Below are 26912 nucleotides of genomic sequence, written 5' to 3'. Positions count from 1 at the left end.
ATTTAGTAGGAGTCCAAGATCCAAGCCCAGATACATCGAGGCTGCAGGTTTGGAAAGCCACGTTTCGTTCTAAGGAGAACCCGACTGAAATAAGGAAATATTACAAGTGGTGCATTGTTCCTCTGTGCAATAACACCCCAGAAAATATTTTCGTCTGCATTCCCACGGAGGAAATTAGAAGAAAAGCCTCGATGCATGCCATCTGTAGGAATGTGCGGTACGGAAAAATATGAGTATAATAAACGGAATGATAAACTCGTGTGCCATGTGAGCGAAGATAACTTTAATAAAATAATATTTCCATATTTCATCTACTGAAAAACTTGAGACTGAGATTTTTCTATAATGCGGCCGCCGTAGAACAAAAACTCAACTTTTCGCCAAACAACGAGATACTTGTTTCTCGATGGGTACGATGGACTCGAATTATTTATGGCACTTGTTCAATTTCAGTTACGGAAGGACATAGAAAATCCCATTATGTTTCAAATCAAGGGAGGAAATATGAAAATACAGAGCAACGTTGATCCTCATGCATTCGAGTGCCAGCCAAGAAGACAGCGTTTTCTTCTACTGTCGGCGTCAAAATGATGTTCCGCTGTACTTTGCAAATTTATATCCCGGCTTCACTGAATGCTATAATAATGAATTATGCGTCATTTAAAGGAAATTTTATTCTAAATTCTAATTTATTTAATTACAAAAAATTCAAAAATGAAGACAAACCAGTGGAATAAACGACTGCGCGCTCTTCCAATTTAGCCGTTTTGTCAACTTGATGAACTTTGTAACTCAACCTAGGGAAAACTACTTCCTCTACAGCATTCATCTCCCACAATAATTTACACTCATCAGTGCCGATTAATAAAATGACTTTTGGGTATTTTTAGAACTTATCTTTTGTTATAAATTAATGAAAATATTTAAATATTATCTTGTCCTATAGTTTACCACGAAAGAAAAAATAAAACCGTTAGAAACACTTTCAATTATTTGTAAATTTTCTATGATCCACTATCTAAAAATGTTGATATTTGTAAATGTTAATCAACTCTTTAATGCTATGTTGCCAATCGTGGCCGCGCCGGGTAAACAAGCAGCTGCTGTGAGGATGTATAGGAGACGCATTATAAAGGAAGTTGTAGATGGAAAAAGAATGGAATCCAGAGGTGGTCACAAAAAATGAATCGCAGCATTCTTAGATTTTATTCTACGCCGTTGCTTGCTTTTCAAAAAAAAAGTTGAGTAACAAGAGGAATGTTTCGCGGACCTTGACTTGGAAACTGTAGAGATAAGAAAAAGACATGTGTGGATCAGCAATTTCCATTTAGTTGGTTGTCAGGATAAACAGAGGATCCATTTAAAGGTTGTCAGGCCATCGTATAAAGATAGGACTGATGTGAGCCACAGGGAAAATGGGGTGTTTGAGGGAAAGTCAAACACAAAGTTGCCCAAAGAGTGAGCAGTTCTTTCATATGTTGCTCTTTCCCCAGTTAAAACCAAATAGACTTTGGATTGGGATGATATTTTCACCACGGATTCCAATGATAGTGAGAGTGCATGTGATAACGGTCATCGTCGAAGGTCATCCCTCTAGGATTGTCGATACGAAATTTTTAAGTAACAACCAATTGCAATGACGATGAGCTCGTCTTTAGAGTAGGTTTCAGACATGGTATCGTGAGAAAAGCTCCCAAAATGTATTAAAGACTCTGTTTGAAAAATATTAACATTTTAATGTTACCCTGGGAAGGCCTTAATTACAAAAGTAACTTATTAGCACCGGAAGACGTTGTGTTTATTGCATTGATCGAAGTGCGATTGACTGATTCTTTCTGCAGAATAGGAAGTGGCTTCGGGGTTTCTGAGTCACAAGATGGTAGATTATGTTGAAAATTCGTGCATATTATCGCTACTAAATTGAAACAATTTATAGTCTGCCTTCCTCAGATTCCAGTCTTAAACAGCTTCCTGTCGCCTTCCAGGCAAGGTATTTTTGAGTTTAAAGTATCATTGACAGCTTCGAAGTGGAAAATAGTTCACCATAAGACTCTCTAACGGACTGACAAAAGAATGCACATTTCACATGAGTGTACACTTTCGCCAACATTAGATGCAAGTCTCACATTGTTATGAACTATAAAACATTTAAGATGCACATCAGCTACCTTAGCATTTCTCGGCATCGACTTTCGGCGCCGACGAAGTCTACAGTTTCACTAAAATACCCTGGTATCATGATGGAATCAGTAACAGGAAGCTTGCCAGGATCAGCCTAAGAATAACCATACTCCTTCATCTTTACGCAATCTATCGCTTTCAATGAAGGAAAAATAGATCAAATAATAGCCCTTAAGTCACAATGGACAACTGCGATACGCCTACACCTCAAGAAATGAATCATAACCACGCCGTCCCTTGTATTCAAGTATGCAACCTGTACCATGGCCGTGCCGCCGTGCCTCCTCGTACTGAATAAGTAATGACGTCACTTTTCTATCAGCCAATCATCGTTTTCGATTCTCACTTCGATTTGAAACTTCTCGTGAACTTTGATGAATTAAACATCGCAAACCACGTTAATAAATAATTTTTAAAAAATTTTAACCGTGCTATGCAACATATATTTTTTATATAATTTTGGAGCTCTTGATTATATTTGAAATATATGCAAGTTCCCTATTGTTTTACTGATGGCGTAAGTTTGATAAAAAAATTAGCTTCTACGCGTTCTTTTTGTAATGTTTACGGAATTCTATGTAAAATTGGAATCACTAAGCAACAAAAGCCCTGGGCTTCTCCAAATACACTGTGACACATATTAAATTGCTCACGATGAATCGGCTGCTGATTTTCCAATACTTATTCTCCCTACCACCACAGTGGGATTAGCTGGAGGTGCTTAGCGAACAAAGAGGAGTAGTCAAAATCTCAAGACGAATACATGGAAGTTGCTCCTTGATCACCTTTCTTTTGCTGCGCTATGTGCGATAAACGTACGATCATCGTTCGCTTTTAACTTTGTCCACTGTTTGCCTCCTTCGTGCTTCTCCCTGTCTCTCCACAATCCGCTTTATCTCCGTTTTTAACCCTTCACGGGTATCCTTCGTGTACTCTCTTATCACGAGGAGTCGCTTATCGTTCGCGAAAAAAAGACATTTTCAATCAATCTATTCTGAAGTCTTCCTCTCTTACTCAGTTTTTAAGCTCTGATCTACAGCAACACTTAAGGCATCCCTAAGATATGGTACATTTGGACGAAAAATAAACTGCTCATTAATTTACTAAATATTTTTCTTCTAGTTTGCTATTTACCATCTCCGAGTGATTCACATCCTGGTTTTCCTAAGACATGAGTAACGCTAACAGAAGTATTAAAACTGGTTTTCACGTACCTGGTTTATCTTTTCTGTACAAGCCGTATTTGAATTCCTAACAATAAGCGAAGTTTTTAGTGACATTGTGGCGCAGAATACCGCTTGGAGAATGGAATGAGCGCTCACACTTAGCTGCTAAGTAGCGGTCGATTACAAGCGTTATATCACTAAGCAGCTTTTGGGATGTAGCGCTTAGAGTGCTTCTAATCATCATCACAATCATTAGTCAACAATCCTAAGATTGGTTAGACGCAGCTCTCCATATTTCTACCATCCGCTAACTTTTATAAGTGACGTATTTCTTCTCTTTTACATCCTTCATAACTTATACTATTCGGGGCCGTCCCTTGCCCTTCTTCCCTTCCACCTGTCCATCTACGATAGTCGTCATCAGGCCTTCGTGCATCAAACTGTGGCCAACTAAGTTGTCCCGTCTTCAGCGAAGGGCATTTTAGGAGGCTTCTCATTTCTTCCACTCTTCTTAGCACTTCCTCGTTATTTAAACGGTTCATCCATTATATCTTCATCATTCTTCGGTAGCACCACATTTCTAATGCTTACAATATTGCCTTCGACGCTGCTGTCAACGTCCAAGCCTCATTGCCATAGAGCAACCTACTCCATATGTAGCATCTGATGAATTGTTTCCTTACCTCTATACTTGTATTCTCAGCTGTAAGTAAATTCTTCTTTTTGTAGAAAGCCCTCTTAGCCTGCACTTCTATTCTACTGACCATTTCTTTCTTGCTTCGTCCATCGGTGGTAATTCGGTTTCCCAGATAAGAAAACTCTTTCACATTTTCAAGCTTATACTTTCCTAGGTTAATCTTCGTCTTAATCCTCTTCTCTTTTTTTTGCAAACTAATACCTTAGCCTTCTTTTTGTTGTTTTTACGATTATGTCTAGTCATTGTCCTTTCCATATTTGTCAAATCCTTCTTCAAATCCTTCTCTGGCTATGCCTCTGCTATGTCGTAGTAGAATACTATTTTTTCTCCGTGGATATTGACACCCTAAGCTTTCTCCTTGATTTCAGTGACGGCTCTCTCTATGTAAGCGTTGAAAATTCAAAATTTGAGTGTTTAATTCCAGTGAATGCAACTAATGTCCTTTACTCCGTGACTATATTTATCCAGCACCCTCTACTCATCTCTCATTTAATCTATTTTTACTCTATCTGGCCTCCTTCACACCTTTCGATCATTGTAATACACATCCTAAATTTTATCGCTTATATCGGTAATTACAAAATTGCCCCGTCTCAATAGGCATAAGAAGCAAAAAGATAAACCCAACGTGAACACATGATTAACCAATTAGTCTATACATTATGAAACCCTCTATCAAGCACCACTCACTCAAATCTAATGTTTGGCATGAAGGAGATGAGATGAGATAAAAAGTAAGATAATGGACCCACTATACAATCGCATAGTACCCTTGGAAACTGTGTCGAAACACCAATAAGCGTCTATATTCTTTAGATGTACAGTGGAACTTCCATAAAAGAAAGTTCAATCCTCTGGCATTACTTCCTCACTTACACATGTTCCGGAATGTCCTATCTCACTCATAGAGGTACAAATAATACAAGTAGGGGCAGGAGATTGAATGGAATCCACATTTTTATGCCCCTTTATGTATGTAATCATGGGCGTACCCAGCGAGGGGCAAGATGGGGCAGATGCCCCCCTATAAGCAAAGGTGCTAAAAAGAATATCAGGACTGGATTGAAAGCAAAGTTTATAGTTCACGAAAAAATATAGAAGTATATAACATGAAAAGTAATTTGAAATACTAATAAATCGCTCTTCTAGTGTTCTTCAAATGTTAGTTTCATTCACATTTTCCATGTTTAAATGTTACCACTTGAACAAATATTGCTTGAGAGATACCATGGCATTTCCACGCGGAACAATCTATTTTACAAATGACTTTAAACTCAATATTCCCGATATGACGCTTCCCTTATGGACTTTAATAATATAATAAGTTTTCTATGTTCCCTAATTGGTCACTTGCTTACAGTTCTTCATATTTGACGAAAAAATTCCGCCCGTAACATCTATCGAACGTAACATCAACTTAAAATCAACAGAAAAAATACATGAATTTTGATTTGATAACCTAAGATATGAAATTAAAATTTGAGTTGAATATCATAAGGAAGGTTGGTCCTGAGGCACAGTCTGCAGTTTTCGAGTGAGGAATGGTCCACATTACACCAATTAAATCTCTCAAATGTCTGCGTTCCTCATGAAATATGTTACATGCGAATAACTTCATGAAACTGGTGAGGCACCAATATCGCGAAACAAAAACACTGAATTGACTTCGGCTATATTTCGCCAATGTATTTAGCTAACCGGCTTATAAATACCTCTTACATATCTACTGGTTATAAATAAATATATTTATTTAGGATTTACCACCTAAGGTGTGTCGTCAACACTTCAGTGTGCAAATGTTTGATGCAGTGCTAAAACCAGGTTTTTCCAAGTCCGATAGAAGCGATAAATTAAGAGAGATCTTTTGCCGAACGGATACATATGGGAACTCGTTTTTCCCCCGAACCATAAAGGACTTTAATAAACGCTTGTCCCAACCTCGTTAGAGCACTTTATTTTTTTAGCTGTAAACGGCTGGTGTCCTAGCACCCCCTGCCACACGCCTTTTAGGCGGCTTGCGGGGTATTATGTAGATGAAGATGAAACTAGTCGACTTCTGTTGATACCTTGTTTTTAAACATCATTTTTGAAGACGGTATTGTATTGAAGTGCAAAATTGCACTGAAATTTCATTCCTGATTACGTTTTCTTTTGTTTCATTATTTTGTGTCACACTTGCGTGAATAATAGGGAACTCCACTATAACTCTTGGCTTCAACCGACGTCGTTCCATCTGCCTCAAATCACTGAAAACATTGTGGAGAAGGAAGTGTCGCCCTCCGAGTTTTATGGGTCCCCAACCATGCTTTGATTGTTCGTACTGTTCTTATGGACCCCTTATGCAATCGTCTGGTGCCCTTGGAAACTGTGTTGAAACACCAAGAAGTGTGTATATTATATCAATCTGCAGTGGAACTTCGATAAAAGAGAGTTCGATCGACTGGCATTACTTCCTCACTTACACATGTTCCGGAATGTCCTATCTCACTCATAGAGGTACAAATAATGCAAGTAGGGAAGTTTAAACATCGTTTTGTTTGGTGTAAAATCGCAATCACTGCGCAAGAAAAGCCCTGGGCTTCTTCAAATACACTGTGACACATATTAAATGGCTCACGCTGAATCGCCTGCTGATTTTCCAATACTTATTCTCCCTACCACCACAGTGGGATTAGGTGCTTAGCGAACAAAGAGTCAAAATCTCATGACGAAGACATGGAAGTTGCTCCTTGATCACTTCTCTTGTGCTGCGCTATGTGCGATAAACGTACGATCATCGTTTGCTTTTAACTTTGTCCACTGTTTGCCTCCTTCGTGCTTCTCCCTCTCTGTCCACAATCCGCTTTATCTCCGTTTTTAACGATTCCCGGGTATCCTCCGTGTACTCTCTTATCACGAGGAGTCGCTTATCGTTCGCGAAAAAAAGACATTTTCAATCAATATATTCTGAAGTCTTCCTCTCTTACTCAATTATTAAAATCTTATCTACAGCAACACTTAAGGCATCCCTAAGATATGGTACATTTGGACGAAAAATTAACTGCTCACTAATTTACTAAATGTTTTTCTTCTAGTTTGCCATTTACCATCTCCGAGTGATTCACATCCTCGTTTTCCTAAGACATCAGTAACGCTAACAAAAGTATTAAAACTGGTTTTCACGTACCTCGCTTATCTTTTCTGTACTTGCCGTATTTGAATTCCTAACAATAAGCGAAGAGTGTTTAGTGAAATAGTGGCCCAGAATACCGATTGGAGAATGTAATGAGCGCTCACACTTAGCTGCTAAGTAGCGGTCGATTACAAGCGTTATATCACTAAGCAGCTTTTGGGATGTAGCGCTTAGATTGCTTCTAATCATCATCACAATCATTAGTCAACAATCCTAAGATTGGTTTGACGCAGCTCTCCATCTCTCTACCATCCGCTAACTTTTTCGAAGTGACGTATTTCTTCTCTTTTACATCCTTCATAACTTATACTATTCGGGGCCGTCCCTGCCCTTCTTCCCTTCCACCTGTCCATCTACGAAATCTTCAAAAGGCCTTCGTGCATCAGAATGTGGCCAACTAAGTTGTCCCGTCTTCAGCTAAGGGCATTTTAGGAGGCTTCTCATTTCTTCCACTCTTCTTAGCACTTCCTCGTTATTTAAACGGTTCATCCATTATATCTTCATCATTCTTCGGTAACACCACATTTCTAATGCTTACAATATTGCCTTCGACGCTGCTGTCAACGTCCAAGCCTCATTACCATAGAGAAACATACTCCATATGTAGCATCTGATGAATTGTTTCCTTATTTCTATGCTTGTATTCTCAGCTGTAAGTAAATTCTTCTTTTTGTAGAATTCCCTCTTAGCCTGCGCTTCTATTCTACTGACCATTTCTTTCCTGCTTCGTCCATCGTTGGTAATTCGGCTTCCCAGATAAGAAAACTCTTTCACATTTTCAAGCTTATACTTTCCTAGGTTAATCTTCGTCTTAATCCTCCTCTCTTTCTCTGTAAGCTAATATCTTAGACTTCTTTTTGTTGATTTTCAGATGATTTCTAGTCGTTGTTCGTTCCATATTTACCAAAGTCTTCGTTAAGTCCTTTTCTGACTCGGCTATGACACTTCTTTGTCGTCAGAGTACTATTTTTTTCTCCGTGGATAGTGATACCCTAAGCTTTCTCCTTGATTTCATTGGTGGCTCTCTCTATGCAAGCGTTGAAAATAAAAAATTTGAGTGATTACTTCCCGTGAATGCAACTAACGTCCATTTTTGCATAAATACACTTCTTACTTGTTTCAGCGTGTCCCCTATGGTTTAAAAAATAGTGGAGCAGCAATGACGATGTGTATCGATGGGATTATAGGACCGGAAGCCGAATCATTCGTAACCATGTATGTGGATGACGTTTTAGTGGCGTCTAGTTCGTTCAATGAACACATGGAGCACCTCAAGTTTCTATTTGAAAAACTCAGAACGGCCAACGAAACGTTAAATTTGGGCAAATCTCGTTTCTGTAGGTTGCAAGTTCCATTTGTAGGGCATGTTGTAACGCCTGAGGGGATAAAGGCTGACGAAGATAAAATTAGTGCGGTGCAGCGAGCTCCTGTACCGACGAATCAAAGGGAATTACGTGGGTTTTTGGGTTTGTGCAATTACTATGCGCGTTTTTTGTGAGGGTTATGCGCACCTCATAGTACCACTCCCTTCCCTCCTCAAGGGAAAAACTGTGTGGAAGTGGACTGCGGAGCATCGAGAAGCGTTTGAAAGCGTGAAAAGAAAGTTCTTGGATACGGTGATGTTACGCTATCCTGATTATGAAAAGCCGATGTATTTGCAGACAGATAGCTCACATCATGGGATTGGAGCTGTTTTATTTCAAAAAGGGGAAGATGGAAGGGAGGTAGTGATAGATTTTATCAGTCGTACATTGAAAGGCGCCGAATTAGCGTACACCACGACCGAAAAGGAGGCGTTGGCTTTTGTTTGAGCCGTTCAGAGACTCCGGCCTACTATATTAGGAAGTGAGTTAACCATAATTTCGGATCACAAAGCTCTCACATTTTTTAAGAGATGTAAATGAAATAACAACCGTCTGACAAGATGGGTGTTAGCATTGCAAGAGTACTCTTTGAAAATTGAATATTGTCCGGGGAAGAAAAATTTAGTTCCTGATTGGCTTAGTAGAACCGTTACGGAGGGTCAAGGTGAGGCAACGGAGGACTTTATGGCCGCAGCACTTCGTGTAGAAGTCGCGGAATTTCCTAAAGAATCAATTAAGGATTTGGCGCGTCTGCAGAGAATAGATGGGGAGTTAGGATATAGGAAGATAACGGGAGAAATGCCTACGCATGATCCGAATTTCCTTCCGGCGACCAGAAAAATACAAATATGTCGCGTAATAAATGGGGTTCTATATCGGAGGATAGGAGAAGATGAGGACGGGTACAGAGTATGGGCTGCGAGAGCGGTTTGGGCAAAGTTAGTGTGATATGCCCATAAAAGGTATGGACATTGTGGGAGCTATAAAGTGATTCGTTGGTTACAAGCCAAATACCACTGGGTGGGTATAGGAAAGTTCGTGAGAACTCTCTTAAGGTCATGTGATTTATGTCAGCGGACCAAGTATCCTAATCGGAGTCATGGGGGTCCAATGTTTAATATTATTCCGGAAGAACCGAGAGATTTGTGTGCCGTGGATTTGTACGGACCTCTACCGAAGGGAAAGCGGAGGAATCGGTATATTCTGGTGGTAGTGGATGTTTTTTCTAAGTTGGTGCAGGGATATCCGTCGCGAAGACCGTCAACGAAAAATTGCGTGAGGGTATTAGTCAATAATTAATTTTCCGTGGTGCGGAGTTCCAAGGCGAATATTGTCAGACCACGGAAGTCAGTTTACGAGTCGCGAGTGGGTGGAGGCTATGAGAGAGAGGGTGATTTCAGTGGTCTATTCCTCCATTCGCCGGCCACAGACGAACCCGAGTGAACGCGTGATGAGATAGTTGTCCCGGGTATTTCGAGCTTATTGTTCGGACGATCATGGAAAATGAGTGGAAGTTATACCGTGGATCAATAAATGGGCCCGTACGTATGGCCCCGTTTAGTGGAATAGCCCTGCTGAAAAGGTAAGTCTGAGTAGGGGCCTTCTTATATTTTGGGAATTGAGGAATTTATTATCAGGGAGAGATCGAGCGGGCGGCTCTCGCGGTTCGAACCGTTGCAATACATGGTACGAAATTTTCAGCAATAAATGTTTCACCCTTATTTTTTTCCTACACACCTTTAAGATGCCGTAATTTTTACGTCAATAATTAGTTGTGGCCATGTTGTGAATCCATATGAGAGCATACCTGAGAGTAAATGAGAAAAAATGTAATCAAACTATCCGAATCTTTTTAAGTGACTGTTGAATCAAAAGAGATCACTTCTCTAGAATCATAGTACAAATATTGCAATAGCGCTCGCTTTCTGTTTTTATTGTGAAGGTAATAAATATATGTTCACAAATGCATACATATTTTTTTATTCGCATGCATATAATGGTTTAAAAGACAGTAAAGCCTTTCATATCCAAAAGACATGAAAAAATGGTACCCATCACTAAAACCTCTCTATAGTGAACCTCCATATATCAAATTGCCCAAATTTTGGTCCCTTTCATTACAATAGGGTAGTTTCCTTCATCAAAGAAAACGAAATGCATTGCTTGCAAATCGTTACCCACCATTAGTGTATTCAAAATAAACTAATTATTTGGTTTTAGAAATACCGGTTTAGACGAATGGCAATGGTCAATTTTATCCTCATTTGAAAAACACCATATTGGCGCCCATGCGATGCCACTCCACGTGACGTCACAGGGACCTAGTTTCTATACGAGAAGATAGGAGTTATGCATCGTCTGAGGTTACCAATGCATGCATGAGGAACAGAGCTCAGGGAAACATGTCTTAATAATCACCTATTAAAACTGGATAATGTCAGAAAGTTTCCTTCGTTTAATAAGGTATTAATACTTCTTATATAAGCCAAGATCTACCAGCAAGCATGGTACTCTGCTACCTGCTAGCATCCTTCGTCGTATCAGCACTCAGAGCCTCGCCCCAAGGTCACCTCACTTGCGGCAGCGGGAACCAGAATGACATTACACGTGAGTTTTCCCGGCATTCATACTTACCCGTCGAGTTTTCACGCGCTAGAAAATTTTCACTTTCCATCTAATCGCGAAAAATAGATGTAGTGAAAGATTTCCCCAGCCAAGATCAATTTTTTAGAGGAGAAATAGCTATAAAAGACCAGCAAATGAGCCAAAGAGGAAAATTTGTATACCCTTCCATAACACCGTTACCCTGAAACCTGGTTTGAAGGATTACATTACATCACTAGGGAAGGGTATTGAGCCTCTTGATTATTATTGACAGATTTTTGATGAGCGACTTTTACAATTGAATACGATAAAAAAATAAAAGGGCCAAATGATTTTGCGTCAACCTAAGGATGCATTTTACGGATGTCGGCGAACATAAGACTGTAATATCCAATGTCCCAGAAGTATGTAAGTGTATAAGGCTGTTTGCTTACTTACCTTTATGCACTACAGGATGAGTGAATCCGGGAATACAGTGGTAATTGCATTTTACAACGCAACTAAATGTGGCGGAGATACTTGTATACTTGTTGATAATTGTGAGGCGGAGACAAAGTGTACTGCAGATACACATCCGGGAGGTTGCAAATGGATGCATTTTTCAGAATGTTAAATATTTCCTTTGTCATCTCTTTTGTGCTTCAGCAATGTGAGAAAGATAAGAGAGAGATATGACAAGATTTAATTGTATTTAATCAATGGTGGAGATCTCGTTAGACTCCATGTGGGAAGGAGAATGCGTCAAATATGTAAGACTCCCGAGACGGGTGGGATAAATTATTGCGTAAATTCTCCCTCTATCGCAGGAAGAGGCCGAAGAAGTGGAGAGGTTGGAGATGCGGACAATATATGTGGACTTTTCACGCCGTACAAAAACACGGAAAACCTCTTTCTTATTTTTCCAATGCAAAAAGACTGTGTGTGATTTGTGAATAATTGTCATTTCAATCGCCTGCATAATGCATCAAGAAAAGGAATAGGTGGGATGAATTTCACGGCTACTTACTACTTAGCCTTCCAACTTAAAAATTTAAGGCCAATTATTTTCAAATATGGCAAAATATTGATACAGAAACCAACTCAATAATAATAATAATAATAATAAAAATAGAAAGGTAGAAGTATGGGCCCAGAAGGAATTACATGGACGACACATCAATGACCTCAATCAACCATATGTTGATAAAATCTCATCAAACAAATGGTTGTCATTGGGTGAACTTTATGGAGAAACCGAAGGGTTCATGCTTGCAATACAAGACCAGGTCATCCGCACTAAAAATTATGCAAAGTACATCCTTGGTGATAAAAGCATAACAGATGACAAATGTAGAAGGTGTTTTCAAGTACCTGAAACAATCCAGCACATTATATCTGGCTGTAAGATGCTAGCTAATACAGAATATTTAAGTAGACATAATCAAGTTGCAAAAATTATCCACCAAAAACTGGCCTACCAACAAAAGTTAATAGATACTAAGACCCCATATTATGTGTACCACCCTGAAACAGTGCTTGAAAACGGCGAATTTAAAATCTATTACGATCTGCCTATTCAAACAGATAAAACTATAGTTAATAATAGACCAGATATAGTGTCGATTGACAAGAAATATAGAACTTGCTACATAGTTGATATTGCCGTGCCACTGTCGCATAACGTCGAAAAGACAATTACAGGAAAAATTAACAAGTACCAAGATCTGGCAATAGAAATAAAAAGAATATGGAATATGGAACAGGTTTATATAGCTCCAATTGTCATCTCAGCTACCGGTATCATCCCAAAACACATACAAAATAGTTTCAAAATACTCAACCTCCATCCAAATACTTACATCAAACTTCAAAAGGCTGTAATAATTTCAACCTGTCATATCACGAGAAAATTTCTCAACGCAATTCAATAGTGAAGAGTTACCTTGGTGAAAACCCGTGCTCTTAACACTTAAGCTACTCAGTGAAAACTGAAGAAAATTTAAGAAAAAACACATAATAATAATAATAATAATAATAATAATAATAGAATAAAAACTTAAGTGTTTTTGGCATCAGTTTTTTGATCATGCTTCAAATAACAATTTTTACTGAAAAATTGGTCCGTATTAGGAATGTATAAATATTTAATACAAGTTTTAAAATAGTTAAGCGCTTTAAAAAATGAAACTAAGCAATAAAAATGGCATTGCAACTTTTTATGAATTTTTGTTTCAGTGTTTTTTTCCAGACCGCACGTCACTGGTAGTGTAACTAGAATTGCACGTCACAGGTCAAGGGTTAAAGACACCAAATTATTTGTTTTGCTTCTTTTTGTAGTCTCACGCAAAATAAGGCACGTTCAAGATTTTAGTATCACAAAATTTGTTTTATTAAGGATCTAGAGGCAAAGCAAATCTCTTGGTGTCCTTGTAAGAATCTTAGGTATAGTTCTGGTAAATACATGTTTTTGTCATGATATCCAAATTTACAATAATAAAGGCAATCCTGAATTCATGCCAAAACTAAAATTTATTTTCACCAACAAGAAAGACATTGTTCATCATGTTACGGCTACTGATACAAGTATGTTTTTTTTTTAATTCTGCCATCACATCTTATAACCTACCAAACGCAAAAAAAAGATATTACACATTTAAAAGATTCCATAAAGTAATATAACAGTCCATTCGTGTGTAGGGATGATTTGATAATAATATATCTTTCCAACCGATTACATAATATATCACCATTTTTCCCATCCACCAACTTAATTATAACAATTATTATGAGGCAGTGAACTCAAATATATGTATTACCCCCGGGACTATTCCATTTCAACAAGTGCTCACTTTATACTTAATTGTAAGTAACAAATATGATGGGTCAAATCCTAGTGAAAACTTAAATGAACGCATAGTTTTTAAATAGTTTTGGAGTTGTAATCATTCCATCAAAACTTTGAACACCGTCTAAATATTCACTCAATGTTACAATCGCCATTTAAAAATGCATAAATACAACCCTAGTGTCAAGAAATAATATGAGTTTACAAAATATTTTTCAGAGCGATCTTAAATTATGGATACTTAAACATATCTTTTGAGTAAAAAAATTAGGATCAATCACCAATTATGTATATCTATATTAAGATGTGGATGTACACGTACTTCTTCCAAATAAACGTCCCACCCTTGTTTTTCCCGCTTGAACTAATAAATGATGGTGTCTAAAGTTAGCCTAAGTGCATGACTTCCTAAATGCGTGGCTTATTTATTGAAAAATAAATGAACAGAAAAAAGTCACTTTTGAAATATCGAAGGTCACTTGCCTTGATTATGCTAAAAGTGTTTGAAAATCATCAATCCAAGGAAATCAAAATTTATGTTCCCATTAATTCTGCTATATTTCATAGCCTAAAACTATGGCCACAATTTATTGTTATCTACAGACGAAGAGTAGACGGAAAAGGAAAGCAATCATTTTGTAATAATAGCAACATTGGCCTTCATCCAAAAATTTTCTACGAATATCATGTAAAAAGGTCAAAATCTATAATGTTTCTAGTTTATATACTCTTTTTGTGTCGTCTTTTAACATCAAATCACTGTCATGATTATTGTACTCATTTATTAAATAAATTTATCAAAACTTCTATAGGAATACACTACTGCCCCCTGTGCATTGCATCCGATACATTGGACGGGCTGTATTATTTTAATTACTGATTGTAAAAATTTAAAAATTTCATAAATTAGTTAAAATGAACCTTAATAGCCAGAATAATAACTTTTTAAATAAATATTTGACAAAAATAACTTTATGCACTAAGGGGTTAAGTAAAACTCCTTTGTTACTAAATACAAAAGCATAAATAATGCAATTCTCCTCTGGGTCTTAATGTAACACAGTTTTTACATGGTGCCAACAACTGGGGGGATGCCAACAATAGGGCATTCTATCCTACATGTATATGGAAATGTGGATGCAGATGTTCTTCTTCCAAATGAACGTCCCACCCTGGTTTTTCCCGCTTTCAGATCATTCCAGAGTTTCGATCTGATAGGGAAGGGGTCATGGTCATTACATTTTGGTGCCTCTAAGAACATTCTCTCATTGAGCATGAGAAGAAGTGGCAAGACGATAAAGTTGAGGATGAATATGATTCCCGTGATGATCCATCGGTAGTCTGCCAACGGATGATCGCCGTCCAAGAGAAATGGCCAAGACAGGGCCAAAACAAAGGTTTCAAAGTTGTAGAGGATGTCGTCATATACACTCACTCTCCAAATTCTCATCGGGTACGGCGTGATGAAGACACGGTAGACCATCCACAGTGTGCTGGTAGTTTTTGTCATTACCCGCCTATTGGGAGAAAAGAGACATGAATTCATATGAAAAACACATGAATTGTGCAACAATGCATACAAGGCTCAGCTGAAAATCGACAAGTACTCATTTGTGCCCTTTGAAATCGTATAAAGTGACCCGTCGTCTGGTACCTCTATTTACTTGCCGGAGAAGGTTTTTATCTTGTATTCGAAAGGACGACAATAAGAGGAATAAGTGGTTGATGATCCACAGAATTGAGTCAAATACATTATCTATATTGCCAACGGGATATCCTCAACGTAAGTATATGTACTCTTAAATCATAGTTACCGAAGGTTTTATCAAGTTACTTATTTCACTTTGTAAACAACTCTATAAATGTATCTATCATTCTACCCATCGTAGGATTAATTATAAGGAAAGTGGCTGTTTACGAGAGTAAATACAGATTACGATTAAACCACGGAGAAAAATAAGGAATGCAAAGGGCAGCCGGACTAGCAAGGAGTCTTTCGCCGATATCGTTCAAAATGGTAGGGTAGTAGTGTTCCATAATAAAAGCACATTTTCAAATTTCTCGTGTCCTTAAGCCTTGTGACATAATAAACAGGATATAATAAAGGCAGTTGAGTTTTAGACCTGAAAGCGAGTGTGTCCTGATTTCTCTGTGAATCGGCGCACGCTACATGAATACAAGAGAAATATGAGGCTTTTGGCAAGGTAAATTCAATATTTATTACTGCAATGCCCATAACGTTAATAGTATTTGAAACTTATTTCTTTGTATATCAAATGCTTTTTTATTTCTTTTTAACGATCATTTGGATCTCAATCTTGGACGATTCTCGCGCTTCATTCATTCAGTGCCTTTCCATCTAATCCTTCCATTTACCCATCCCCTTTTCTTCTGTTTCATCCTTTCGCTACCCATATTCAGTGAAAAATCCAAGACAAGCAAGACGTCAAAATCAAAGTAGCTATCGGAGCCATGCGTAAACAAAGAAGTCGCCAATACAAGCCAGATTAACTAAATAATTTGTCACCTATTTCTTCCGTATCTGTAAAAGTAATTGAAAATTTTCCCTTCCATCACATAATATAAGTTATTTCTCCTTAGGTAAATATACTTCATGGTCTAGTTATCATTAGTCATAATAATAACATATATTAAAGATGGACACATGCACGTCTCACATTTCAGAATATTTAAATCGAAATTTTAAATTAAGATAACATTAGTACGCACAAGTAATAGTTTTCAAAATAAAAGTATGATAACCATAACAACAGTTACATTAGCGCCTTTTTAAGTGCCTATTTCACTCTTCACTTGTGTTCTTCTTAGATTCCTATTGGTCGCAACGATCTACGTCACCAACATCAGTGACATCTATGGCTAGGCCATTAGGGAGACGGATTCACGGACTTTCACCTAACCGCCCGGTCACCAGAATATGATGGCAAAGTGACTGACATTAGCTGTAAACCCTTCACGCTTTAAGTAGCTCACGTCTACCCGAGTTCTGGAATAAGTGTGCTGGCCTAGGTGCATCAGCAGCTCAGTTACTAATGAGTCAAAGGCTAATGTCCAAATTGCCTTTTAGTACCAAATTGTTTAAGCCACTGATTCAGAAAGATGTATGCAATAAACTGAGGTCAAATGTAAGCAATATTATGACAGAGGTGCTGTCACCACCCAAGACTTTTACCCAGGTGATAAAGTTGTAATAAAAACAAGTCTGGTTACTTGGTGTAGTAGTGGTCAAAGATAGAACACCAAGGTTCTACATAGTAAAAATCATGAGGATTGGATGTTGCGAAGGAATTCATTCCATTTGAGACAATCTATAACCCTTATAAATGATAACAATGTAATTGATAGTGATTACAAAACTAGATCAGGAAGGATTGTGAGAAAACAAAAAATGTACTGTGATTGATTGTATTTTGAATATTATTTCAATGTTAATTTTGTATTTGATTATTGACATTAATATAAATTAGGTGATGTTTAAGTACATTACTTTCTTTGAATTTAAATTTTGTAAATTGTAATGGTAAGGTCTGACAAGTTTGCTACAATTAAATGATTATTATTTTATAAAGTATGATGCTAACGTTGGAATGGTTATTTTCGTTTGGGTTTAATTTTTTAAATTGAAAGGGAAATGTCATGATATTTTCTCATTTGTTATTCAATTGTTTTAAGTGCTGTCTACACTCCCTTTATTCATATGCTCACTGTTGAATAAAGGTTCATAAGAACACGACAAGAAACATAACTGTGAGTTATTGAGATATGCGAATCAGCCCCCGGTTGCAGGTTGGGTCCATACCTTTCGAACGGCGATTAGCATTACTTTTGGCTTTCGATCCATTTGTATGCATTTGAAATGCTCTCTCTCCAATGCAGTTGGAGAAGAGTACATATACCATATTTCACTTTCGTTGGAAAATTTTCAGCAGGTAAGTCAGTAGCGAGTTGAAGAAAGTTAGGAGTTGACAAAGACATCAAGAGAAAAGAACCGCTGTCATTCAAATGGCTGCTAGGGAATGTCGTACACCATACTGTGTTGTTGCTGTTTTATGGGTTATATGAGAATTCTGTAAGTAAATAGGAAACATCAGTCCAAGGACCGTCCGCCTATTCTGTAACCATCTGCATGTGATGGAAGCGACGATTCCAGTTGCAAGGTTCAAGATAGTGAATTCGATGGAGACTTCGGCATAGCAGCCAATGCATAGCTCTATCCAATTAAAGGTCGCTGCACTTTTATGCGGTACATGCCAAATAAACCAGAGAAATTGGGAATCAAGTACTAGGTTTTGACAGATTTTCAATCAATATACTGCCTAAATGACTTTCCATATTGTGGCAAAGATGAAGCTTGGCTATCAAATGAAACGTTGGAGAAATACAAAGTTACTAAAGTGACCAAAAAATCGAAGAATTCAGTGCTAATTGTAAATTTTAACATTAATTTTCCATCAATTCGGCTAGCAGAAAATTTGAAAAAATGAAAAATTTCCCTCACTTGTATTAGATAAAAGTTGGAATTATTCTTGGAATTACGTAAATCTTGAAATAATTCTCAATTATTGATTAAAGTATAATTGAAAATAAGATGAAAAGCTCGGTGTAGCATTCCGTTTCGATTTCATAAGGAATTCATTTATTTTTCGGAAATACCTCTTCTCGCATTTTGGTTATAAAATATAATTTCTTACGTAATTTATAAGAACTTAAAAACACGGCTTGCCTTAATGAGAGTTTTCATAGCATCTTACGATCAATATTAGCTCATTTCCAGTTTCAGGACCACACAACGTGCTGAAAGAAGCGATAATTGTTTCAAGGTCTAAGAGACAAGAGGCTTTATTTCATTCGTTGGTTTAATCCATTTTGATGGAAATGTAGTACCTGCTCAATCCTGTTGAACCACATTGAATTTGATACCAATGTGTGGACACAAAATAGTTTGCCTAGATTATTCAAGGTACAAAAATCACAGTGGGAAAGGATAGGTGTTCATTTGATCAAGATTTGATTCAAAAAGTTGAATTAAATTTTTTACATCTAATACTAATCTAAATTTTACTATTTATACCACTAAATGAAGGATTGACCGTAGAACAAGAAATACAAACTAAATGTCTCTGACTTATACATATTATGATTTGAATTTGCAAAACATTACTTTACCTGTAAACTCTTCGGTAGGAACTGCAGTAGTAGAGATAAAGGAAGAGGAATATCAGGTATAAAATAGCAGCCAGGGAGAACCACAGTGGATAGAGGGCCATGACCATCGAGAGTGCGATGAACCTGCAACCTATGGATACGGAAGAAAACCACAGGTAAATGCAGGAAGAGAAAGTGAAAATTCTGAATAATTGATATTATGACACATTTATTGCTCAACAATATAATTACTCTTGTTTGCCATAAGAAAAAAGTGAAGGGTGAATGTTTATCCTAGCACAAGGTCCAACCGACGACAACACATGCGGATTGCTACGAAATAACCCAGCCAGAGCACATTGCGAGGTAACCTTGTTCCCCGGCGGAAACGCGCGACGATTAAAAACATGATGCCGTTTCCGCATGTCGCTCAATAAAGAAATGCGTAATTGATGTTTGATGCAACACAACCAACCACTTCCAACACATGTTTGATCTTTATATGTTGCTACCGTACTACACTTGCGCAACGACTCAAACGCAATTCGACCCCTTTTTGGGGAAATTGGCAATTTTATTGGTGATTAGATGACCCAGTGAACTTACCTTCTTATCTTTCTATCTGCAATTATTTAAGATAAGTTAAAGTATTCCTGATAGGAACACAGAAGTTGATTTTAAGAGATACCAATATGGTGTAATACCTTGCGAGTGGATATGGAATGCTGCTCCCTTCTTAGATTAAAGACCGCTACTTTCTTCATGCTCATAATTTTTCCCACATTCCCAGCGGCAGCGTCATTCTTATGGAAACAATTGCTGCTGTGTCCCCTTACACGTCCATCCCCCACGAGGAAGGCATTCGACTTACTCGCATCATGAGATCTAGGTTCCCATTATCACCAATAACCATACCAGTTAGAACCAGAAATACAAATAGATGTGAATGGGAAATGGTGCGAGAGACAAAGTTAGATGCAGGGATTGTGTAATAAGAAAGCTCATAGGAAAGAAAAGGAATATGACTTCGGTAATGTGACGGCATGGGGTACTTGTTTAGTACACTTGACAGTTCTCTTCTCTCTCATGATTTTAGAAATCACTGTTTCAACTCCACCCCATTCGTTTAGATTAATTACTTAGAATTTCATATTTTATAATTTTCATATTAGTTTGTGGATTTTAAATGGAACTTTGAATTATGCCTGACCACGCGAACTTCAGGATGTTTTTTATTACAAAGTAAAGAAATTTCGTATTGTGCAAATAAAAACTACTATAAATGAAAAAAGGGCATTGCTCACTAGATAGAGTATTAAAATCCGCGGATATTTATGCAAAAGAAAAATTTAATGACGAAATAGGTACAATGGCGATTTCATCATCACTGATCAAACTAGGTGCTCATATAGAGTAGACATGAAGAGAGTGCTAGCCTAAAAAGGGCAAAATTCTGTGCAGATTGTAGTTGGTAGCATTAAAAAAACTTACCCACTCCTACACGACGTTGTATGCGATAACTGCGTCCAGAAAAATACTGCCAAAAGTGTTTTTGTGCATTAGAGAGCCAGCAAGTAAATTTTGTCTGGTGATATGCTCTAAATCTGGAAAACTCACACCTCAATTGAGTTTGCTTAAGGCTGCTGTACAAGGAAAGATATGAGTGCACATCGGCGGATCTAGGGGGCCATGGGGGCACGTGCCCCCCCTCCAGACTCTTTAAAAATACGCAGGATTTTTTATACTTTCCCAATATCATTGCGTTCGTTTTGTATTACAAGGTATCCTCATGCCCCCCAGAACAAAATCCTGGATACGACCTTGCTTGTGCCCCCCCCCCCCCCCCGCAAGATATCCTGGATCCGCCCCTGTGAATGCAACTATGTACTGATTTGAAAAAATTCTCCCCACATATACTTAAGGGTTCTTAGGGGAGTTTTAATCACTCAATCAAAATACAAGAATAAAACACAGAATTCAATGCAATTTGCACTCAGAGCTCAGGGAAACATTTCTTAATAATCACCTATTAAAATTGCGCAAGGTCGGAAAGTTTCCTTCGTTTGATAGGGTATTTATAATCCTTACTTAAGTCAAGTGATACATGCTGGCAGGATACTGTGCCACCTGCTAGCAGCCTGCATCGTAGTGGCGCTCATAGTCCCATGGCCAGTGCCGGTTACCGGGAAGCAAAGTTTTGTGCGCAAGTCGTGGCAACGCATCATTAGTTTGCTCCGGCGTGAGTTTTTAATGCCCATTTATATTCTATGCTGCGTATAAATCATGTATTTTTGTATCATAGGAAAATAACGATTTGATGAAACAAAAAGAAGACAATGGCAGGTTCCACAATTTAATTATTACTGCGACCGGTTTCAATACATGGTATCATCATCAGGCATGATAGACCTGATAAAACAGACAGGCCTGATGATAATACCATGTATTGAAACCGGTCGCAGTATTAATTAAATTGTGGAACATGCCATTGTCTTCCTTTTTGTTTCATCATGAAGGAGTTCCATCATGTTTCGCCTGACACGATTGAATTTAAATAACGATTTGGTTAACTTTGCTAAAATGGCCATTTTTCCGGTTGTCCGTCCGCAGCCACGTTTCTAGAAAAGTTAACAAAATCGTTATTTTTCATCCTAGAAACACGGTTCAAAGACGTGCTTGATTGGCAGGAGTGCGATGAAAACAATCATTTTTCGATGATCGGATTGAGTGATTGATTTTCAACTTGCAGTCGGAGAGGTCACTTTTCGGGACGTAGGCTACCCCCCGATGATTGGGTCGAGGAGATGGTCCTGCGTGGATGAGCTCGTCGAGGATAGGGCCGTGGATTGGCGACCCTTCAGAGTGTGTACCACACCCATCCTGAAAGCACCTGCTCCATGGGCCCGCGAAATGCATTTTAACATTTTCGCCGCATGTGAGGAGAAGATATCCGGAGATAGAACAGCAGCGAAAGGGTTAAGTTTTACCTTTATTTTTTCCGTGAACTAATAAGGAAGCAAAGGGGAAAAATGTTGGATAAATACGTATTCCATGAACACTGGTAATTAGGGCGGTACATATCATTTTGACGTCGACGGCAGGGTGACAGCTATGACAACAAAGGTAGTTAGATCGAGTCCCGTCACGGCGAACTCAAAAGATAACATTTTTTCAGCACGATCCCTCGTTTTGTATTTATTTAAGGTTTATAATAATTTTAAATGAAGCCAATAAAAACAGAATTAAGTGAGGAAAACTGAATTTCCTCGATAATTACAAAGTGGCGCCGAAAAGCTTTGCCCTAAAACTTTCTTCACAGAGCAAATGTTTTCACTCGTACAGAGTATCCTAAAGAGTATGCATCACGCAATGAGCACGTGTATTTGCTGGTTGCATCTGCCCCTTACGCAAGGAGATTGTTAATGAGATCCGTGGTTCCCAAAGTGGGTGCTGCTGTAGTCTATGGGGGCGAAAAGTGCCAAGGGGTCGGCAGGGGGGGGGGGGGGAACAGGAGGGTCCTGACAATGTAAAGGCCGCTATACACGGCGAATCATCTCGCGAATGATCATGCTGAATGATCATGCGAATGAAATCATTCGCCGTGACGTAAATTTATGGGGTTATACACGGAGCATGATGACGCGCACCAAATTCGCGAATGATCTGCGCCCAGAGGATGCGCAATGGTACGCCTTAGTAACGATAGAGCTGTTTTGTTTACCTTTGCGGTTTGTGTGGTGGTGTACACATGAATAACAGGCAAAGAAGAATAGCCGTTGCTTCGGCCGTAGCCGTTATTGCTGCCGCGGCTGTGCTATTAATGCAGCGAAACCGAAGAAGAAGAAGGAGGAGGAGGAGGAGCGTGTGGACGAGGCCGTGGATAGAGAGGAGAGAGAGTGACCGAGGGACGCTGAACATTAGTCCTTTATTAGTTATTTCCTTTTTTAATTCCTCGCCGAGAGATTGTTTTTTGCACAAATTCGTCAAATTCCCGGTCCATTAATAAGCAAACATTAAGAAAATCACTGGCGGTATATGAACAGAAAATTAACGTACGCGACAAACAGCCGTGAATGTTAATGCCGCCATGAAAAGTAATATCTGTTACGATGTGATCCATCGTTTGCAAAATTCAGGGCCAACTAAAGGACCAGCCCAACCGCGCTCTTGCCCGGACGCCGAATACCCTTCGGACCTTCTTCCGTCCGGACAACGGAAGTCCTTTTTTAATTCCTCGCCGAGAGATTGTTTTTTGCACACATTGTTATCACTGCACAGTAAGCAAATTTACCTTACCCAAGTTAAGGTCTTCATAATATGATCCCTGCGCGAGCTAAAACCTTTTTTTTTATTTCGGAGAAGAGGAAAGCTTCAGGGGGGGAGGCGAGTTCTGAGTGGAGGGGGATAGAGAATCTTGGGAAATACTCTAATGTAACTATCCCACGGTACTCCGCTTCTCCCTATAGTAATTCAATCTCCTAGGGGTGTCTGTCGTTATTAGCCACAAACAACACCCTGTGAACAGTTTGTCTCATTTTCGTCAAACGATGGATGCGGGAAAATTATACGACGAGACCACGATCCTCAAACGATTAATGCGGGAAAACGATACTTCGGAGAACGACAGATGCGGGAAAAAATTACACTGCCTTTATGGAACTTCATTTGGGACCAGGAACGGAGAACGATGAATGCGTGAACGATAGATCAGGGTTCCACCGTATAATGCACTTGGTTTTAAATATATATAGACAAAGTAAATAGCTGCAGAAACACATCATTTTGACTTTTACCATATTATTCACATAAATTAAAACGAGGTGAGCTTAGTCTATTGAGAGCTATTGCCATAAATTGAAAGCCTATTTGCCGTAGAAATGTTTCCTTCCGTAAAATTCCAATGGCAAACTCATATTTTGAAGCATATGCCATGTGCCCTAATTTTGTGTGGGAACCAAACTTCGTGTTACAAATCAGATAATTTTCGTAAATGGTTCATCGTGGGTCCATTAGAAATGCAAATTATTTCCCGGCTCCCGCTGAGCACTTCTATCTGTGGGCACAAACGAGGCCTCCCCTCCTCCTCATACTCGAGATCACTGACTGGAGTCCTTCATATAAGGGCGAATGGGGATTTCCACTTTTATACTCGGCGAGTTTGGGTGGGGGAAGTCGTTTGACCAAAACTCTGAGATTTGCCCAACTGTGGAGGTGGAAATGAAAAATCCATTTAAGGTTGGAGCACATTATTCTCGTCACGGCTCCCCGCATTCGGACCTCTCTCATCTCCCCCTCATTCTCCCGGTCTGCGTCTGCCCTCTGCCCCTATGTTTTCCGCGATTCCACTAACTAAACCCACGGCGTGTCTGATTTCATATCGCATTCACATTCGCGTGTGTCTCATCTGGCCTTCCTACAGGCACTCGGGATTGGTCAAAACGTCCGAGCATTATTAAGAGTATTTCATATGTAGCAACCTCAGAACTTCGGAGCAAATCTTGGAGATACGGTGGGAAACTTTGTATTAATAATGCCACTCTCCGCCTCATTCTCTGGCGGCTCGCAAAGTCTTATGGCAGCGATTTTTCGAGTCGCATATTCCTGCATACTATTTCCCAGCGTCCTCCAATATATCCCAGTAATGATTTTTACAGCATTTTACCACCTGGAAACGTGGTTACAGCACATTGGCCTTAGATTAGGAAATAGTGCGGTGACGTCTCATGCTACCTGCATCCAAGATAGCGGCGGGGTAGTGGGTTGTCTGCTTAAATGAAACTATATTTTAGCGTAATAGTTCAAATTTTTTACAATAATTGCAACATTTAAGCCTCATTACCTACTTAAGTTCAATGGGTAACTTTTTCTAGCCTAAATTTGTATATGCAAGTGATATAGAAGAAATAATACTACACTGCCGTTATATTCACCTTGGGAAACTCCATTTTAAATTCTCTAGCAACCCCTCAAGCATGTCCAGTGTTGAGATAAAACAGTCCTTCCTGCAACAGAAAGTCAAATTAGTCATTAATTAGTATGACACCTGCACGGAATGAAATATCCTTTTATCAAGTGTTTTTGTGTCGGATATTCAACTCCATAAGCAGAGAGCAACAGCTAACACTTCAACAAAGACTAATGTCAAGGGTATATGTATATTGAATGACTTCACAGGAACAAGAGGTTGAGACGATGTAGTCCCTTCATCCATCCAATCCCTCCTCATTGCAATAATTCTTATATTTTAATTTACGCAATTTGAAATAATATAGTTCATATACAGAATGAATAACAACTTACAGAGTACGTGTAACAATAATAATGAAAGATAGATGATGGTTACATTACATGTCAAACAGTAGCTTGACAAAACAACAAACTAATGCGATAGCCACCATCTCAGTATTTAGCTGGTTATTTGGTTGTATTTCATTTGATGGGAGGAAGTCAGTAAAATGTTTACTTGTCGAAGAAAATGGATCAATATCATTCGGGATGGAATTTATTTCGAAGGAAAGCCGGTAGAATAAAGAACGGTTAATTATTAATAGTTTGGATATTGGTTTGTGGGCGAAGCAGGGAGATCGAACCGTTGTGGCGGAAAGGCCTTTAGAACGTTATCTTTTGACTTGAATAACCTCAATATTAAAGATAATTAAAATTCCGGTTCTTTAGCTGTAGTGGAAGCATGGTTTTTCGACGGTGTCACCCGTAAAAATTAAATATTCTGCGTTCTTCTGGTAGCGGCACGCAGGGGCATGTGAAAGACGTCACTCACGTGAATTTGGTGTCCCCACCTAGAAGGGAAGTGGCAAAAAAAATTCCAAAAAATCTGAAAATTGTGTATTGGTTGGAGGCCAACTTTACGGCGTATGTGTTATAAGTTACCCGGTATCCCGGTTAAAATTGTTCTCCTCTTTTCTACCATGGAAAGGTCTTGTAATACCAAAAGGGCCAACCAGTCGAGAAGGAGCCATGATGAAGGCTTGTATACCGATGTGGAATTCAGTCAAACGCGAAAGGATAAATGCATTCTGGGGTGTGCGGCAAAAAGTTAGCTGGACGATGCAGAAGATGACTTCAATACAAATTGGTGTACGGAAACGGCAACATCTTGTTTTGAATTGAGACAGAGGCGAAAAGCGGCAGCTATATATAAAATTTCAGGACTCTAATTTAACACATAAAAACAGCCACCAAAAATATGAAATCCATATCCCAGAGTGAAGATGAATATGCCGGAGATAGTGGCAAGATGAATGCCCGGTTAAGCAATGATCACGAAGACAATGGAGTAAAGACGTTGAGGATCTAGCACCCAAACATACAATGCTGATAAGCTAATCCTCACCGCCATGACCGACTACAGTGCCCCTAGCTGAGAAAGTAGAACCATAAGAAGTAGATATTCAATGCGGCCGCTTCGACTAATCACTTAAAATAGGGATTACCCCATTTGCCAATCAGAGAGGGATCTGAAGAAATTCCTATTAGATATGGAAAAGACAATCGGCAAGTTTAGCCTCAAATTCGATGCAAAGAAAACCAAGCTATACAGTGGAACCTAGTTAAAGCGAGTACGGGCTATAGCGACACCCCCGTTATTACGAGAGATAGCCGATGCACCGTCAATTGACCCTATAATAAGCGTGTTAAAAACTTAGTTTTTACGAGACCCTTTCGGTGTTGGCTCTCACCATAGCGAGGGTTTCACCGCCGGAAGACTTTCATCAAGACT

General features: G+C 38.7%; 1 protein-coding gene across 1 annotated transcript in view; it reads right to left on the bottom strand.

Annotated features, from left to right (window-relative positions):
- Positions 1-13673: 13673 nt before the first annotated feature.
- The window catches only part of LOC124170083, a 247049-nt gene continuing 233810 nt past the window's right edge, over positions 13674-26912 (bottom strand). The window contains exons 9-10 of the mRNA XM_046548777.1: positions 19196-19325; positions 13674-15525 (exon numbers count right to left, since the gene is read on the bottom strand). Coding sequence (XP_046404733.1) covers positions 15075-15525; positions 19196-19325 — 581 coding nt within the window. The 3' untranslated portion in view covers positions 13674-15074. The remainder of the gene's footprint in view (positions 15526-19195; positions 19326-26912) is intronic.

Source organism: Ischnura elegans, chromosome 13, assembly GCF_921293095.1.
Source record: "Ischnura elegans chromosome 13, ioIscEleg1.1, whole genome shotgun sequence".
NCBI lineage: Eukaryota > Metazoa > Arthropoda > Insecta > Odonata > Coenagrionidae > Ischnura > Ischnura elegans.
The sequence above is the reverse complement of the archived record's forward strand: the minus strand, read 5'-3'. Positions and strand labels throughout refer to the sequence as shown.